Source organism: Diachasma alloeum, unplaced genomic scaffold (genome assembly GCF_001412515.2).
Source record: "Diachasma alloeum isolate Michigan unplaced genomic scaffold, Dall2.0 Dall_scaffold_00678, whole genome shotgun sequence".
In the NCBI taxonomy this organism is placed as follows: domain Eukaryota; kingdom Metazoa; phylum Arthropoda; class Insecta; order Hymenoptera; family Braconidae; genus Diachasma; species Diachasma alloeum.
In genome coordinates, this window is record NW_021680810.1 from 73,814 (window position 1) to 78,123 (window position 4,310).

At 48.1% G+C, this 4,310-nt stretch overlaps 1 protein-coding gene across 1 annotated transcript; it reads right to left on the minus strand.

Annotated features, from left to right (window-relative positions):
* Positions 1 to 1,675: 1,675 nt before the first annotated feature.
* On the minus strand, positions 1,676 to 3,250 carry LOC107044103 (skin secretory protein xP2-like). Its single transcript, XM_015265851.1, has one exon. It carries the CDS (start codon positions 3,248 to 3,250, stop codon positions 1,676 to 1,678), a length of 1,575 nt encoding a protein of 524 aa, XP_015121337.1.
* Between the last annotated feature and the right edge of the window lie 1,060 nt (positions 3,251 to 4,310).

Genomic DNA, 4,310 nt, shown 5'->3' on the forward strand with positions numbered 1-4,310 from the left:
CTCGCGAGCGAGTAATCACACCAAATATTATACTAAAAATGCCAATTGAAATGCAAAAATCTACAATTTTTTTACGTCTCATTCCTTCGATGGATTCGATTTGGCATCTATACCCTACCGAAGGGTGCAGCTAGGTACATAGAAGTCTACGCGTTCGGCGTCCGAGGTAAACTATCGTCAAGAGGCATATTGTTTGCTCTATCATCTAGACTCCCCCTCGTCGTTCAAAGAATGATTCTTAGTTCGCTGAATCATCCTGGTATCTTTCAATCTATTCCTTCTGCGAAAGACGAAGAATAAGACTAACAACGAAAAGTACGAACCACGCATGGACCATAATGTAATGATACTAGTAAGATAATAATCGAAAATCATTAGCTGAATACATACACACATTGAGCACAAATAATATACTCTATGGACTTGGATGAAAACATCTTGAGAAGGTCGATTATTGGTTGTATACACCGTGTCCTTTTTTTTAAAATGAAATTATTTACGCCCTTTCTACCCCTTGGGTTAATTGGCTATGCATCTGTGGCCGACTTATACACTGCACCGCTTTAGACGCCCTCCCCGAAAAGAGTGACACAGGAACCACAGAAACCTATGCCGGTGCAGGCGGCTGCATTTAGTCGTACACTTTCTATCAGCCTCCCGCTCGTACAGGGCCTGGACGGCTGGGTGCAGATAAGAGACATCGTAGGTGAATTCCTCGGTAAATATCCCTGAAAATATTCCCCAAGAAATTCACCCGAGCCGGGTATTGAACCCAGGCCGCCCGCGTGGTAGGCTAGCGCCTAACCGACTGGACCACCGTACGTCGGTATACACCGTGTCCCATAACCGCGGACTTTATTTAGAGGGTGAAATTTGGAGTTGAAAGTTCCTTTTCAACTTTGTGGAGCTCCAAGTTCGGGGACTGTTCCAGACAGTAGCTTAGATCCAGATAGTAGCTTAGGAACTGTTCCATGTGGATGTCCAGATTCGGGAATTGTTCTCAGTCCCCAAACCTGCACGGCAACCTGGAACAGTTCTCCTACATGGACATCCACTTGGAACAGTTCCCAAAACTAGGTTACCGGTCGGAACAGTCCCCGAACCTGGAAATCTACATGGAATAGTTCCTGAACCTAAGCTACTATCTGGAACAGTCCCCGAACTTGAACAGTTCCCGAATCTAGGTTACCACCCAGAACAAAAAAGTTTAAGAGGAACTGTCGACTCCAAATTTCACCCTTTATCCACCCTCAGAAATCAAGTCCGCGGTCATGGGACACGGTATATATGTGGATAAATTCATCAGATACAGTGATACATCCAATTCAATATTTCACGTACTCAATACCTGTATGTATATCATCCAATAATTTGTTTATAATTTTCTTACGATGTTGTTTTCCACCTCATCTGGTTTTTTTCTTTTTCCTGGGTGGTTCTTCATTCCTCTCTACCTCCATAGCTGCTCCGCGAGGTACCGCATGGTCCCGTGGTGCAATGTCCCCGAGGGCCGCTGGCTCTGGCTCTTCTGGAAGTGCATCATCAACTGGTTCTGCAGCTCTTCGCATAGGAGGTGGGAGTGTACCTTGGCGTGGATGCTCTTGGTGCCTCCTCAAAGGAACCGGTGCCTCACCAGATGTCACCGGAGGCTGAGGTACAATCTGTTCTGGTGGAACTAGCTGTGGGGCCGACAGTAGCTCNCCTCACCAGATGTCACCGGAGGCTGAGGTACAATCTGTTCTGGTGGAACTAGCTGTGGGGCCGGCAGTATCTCTGCCGCTGCCATGTCGGGAACGGCCTCATCAGCTAGTTCGGCATTCAGCTGGATGGGAGCTTCCAGTGGTACTCGACGGGGACGCCCGCGAGATCTTGTCGCAGGAGCTGGTGCTACTGCAGGAACTGCGACATCAACATGTTCAGCATTCGGCTGGATGGCAGCTTGCAGTGTACCTCGGCGTGGATGTTCTTGGTGCCTCCTCAAAGGAACCGGTACGTCGTCAATTGCCACTCGTGGATGAGGTGCAATCTGTTCTGGTGGAACTAGTTGTGGGGCCTGCGGTATCTCTGCCGCTGCCGCTTCGGGAACTGCCTTATCAGCTAGTTCCGCATTCAGCTGGATGGGAGCTTCCAGTGGTACTCGACGGGGACGCCCGCGAGATCTTGTCACAGGGGCTGGTGCTACTTCAGGAACTGCGACATCAGCATGTTCGGCATTCGGCTGGATGGGAGCTTGCAGTGTACCTCGGCGTGGATGTTCTTGGTGCCTCCTCAAAGGAACCGGTACGTCGTCAATTGCCACTCGTGGATGAGGTGCAATCTGTTCTGGTGGAACTAGTTGTGGGGCCTGCGGTATCTCTGCCGCTGCCGCTTCGGGAACTGCCTCATCAGCTAGTTCCGCATTCAGCTGGATAGGAGCTTCCAGTGGTACTCGACGGGGACGCCCGCGAGATCTTGTCGCAGGAGCTGGTGCTACTGCAGGAACTGCGACATCAACATGTTCGGCATTCGGCTGGATGGGAGCTTGCAGTGTACCTCGGCGTGGATGTTCTTGGTGCCTCCTCAAAGGAACCGGTACGTCGTCAATTGCCACTCGTGGATGAGGTGCAATCTGTTCTGGTGGAACTAGTTGTGGGGCCTGCGGTATCTCTGCCGCTGCCGCTTCGGGAACTGCCTTATCAGCTAGTTCCGCATTCAGCTGGATGGGAGCTTCCAGTGGTACTCGACGGGAACGCCCGCGAGATCTTGTTACAGGGGCTGGTGCTACTTCAGGAATTGCAACATCAGCATGTTCGGCATTCGGCTGGATGGGAGCTTGCAGTGTACCTCGGCGTGGATGTTCTTGGTGCCTCCTCAAAGGAACCGGTACGTCGTCAATTGCCACTCGTGGATGAGGTGCAATCTGTTCTGGTGGAACTAGTTGTGGGGCCTGCGGTATCTCTGCCGCTGCCGCTTCGGGAACTGCCTCATCAGCTAGTTCCGCATTCAGCTGGATAGGAGCTTCCAGTGGTACTCGACGGGGACGCCCGCGAGATCTTGTCACAGGGGCTGGTGCTACTTCAGGAACTGCGACATCAGCATGTTCGGCATTCGGCTGGATGGGAGCTTGCAGTGGTGGACGACGGCGGCGCCCTCGAGAACTTGCTGCAGGAGCTGGTGGCCCTGCTGCGGCCCCATCACGTCGTGGTTGACGATTACGTGATGCCACAGCTCTCTGCCGTTGCTGCTCTGCAGGTTGGGGTGCCTCAGGCATGAGTTGGCGATCGATAACTACGATAATAATGAATGTTGTAGTGAATAGGGCTCTAATATTCGCACTGACTTTCAATTACGATTTTACCGGCAAACACTCTTCTTCTCCTCCTAACCTGCACTTCATTTTCTAAAAAACCACCTGCGAATGGATGTGTCAAAGGTTATGCATAGATTATTGTATAAATTGTTCGCATGGTGTCCCGTAACACCTCCATAGAAGGTGAAAGTTGGAGTTAAGAGGTCCTATTCCACTTTTCAATGCAATGCTTCCTGGAGAATCATCATCTTACAAAGGTTGATCAAAGAAAATGCATTGACTATGNCACTGACTTTCAATTACGATTTTACCGGCAAACACTCTTCTTCTCCTCCTAACCTGCACTTCATTTTCTAAAAAACCACCTACGAATGGATGTGTCAAAGGTTATGCATAGATTATTGTATAAATTGTTCGCATGGTGTCCCGTAACACCTCCATAGAAGGTGAAAGTTGGAGTTAAGAGGTCCTATTCCACTTTTCAATGCAATGCTTCCTGGAGAATCATCATCTTAATAATGGTAAATATTAANCATGATTTTTCAGGTATTCGTCTGGTTGGAAAGTTCCAAAGAACTTTTATAACTTTACTACATACACACATACAACAATACCGTGCTGAAGACTCCTCAATAATAATCACCGGAGATCGAGAGGCCAATGACATCTACAAATTTAACTCTGATTCCCTTTTTCCTCGAATTTTCAATCANTTATTTGAACAAACCTAATTGTTAATTATTAATTGTAAGTATTCGGTTCTTTATTTAGTTCCCTTCCCAACCGAAACACTTCATGTATACACGTTTAACTATTCTGTCTCTCGTGAAATTTCATCGTTATTTCCTTCTATGGGTCTCCTCAAGTGGGCTCTCCCGCGTAAATTGTTACATTATTTAGTCATATTGAAAATCAAATGAATAGTTTCGTAAATTTCATAAATTAATTGCCGCTCTATAAAATAAAAATCAATAACTTTTGAGCTTTGCCTGCCTCACATCCGAGGTCAAGTCGAGTGGAA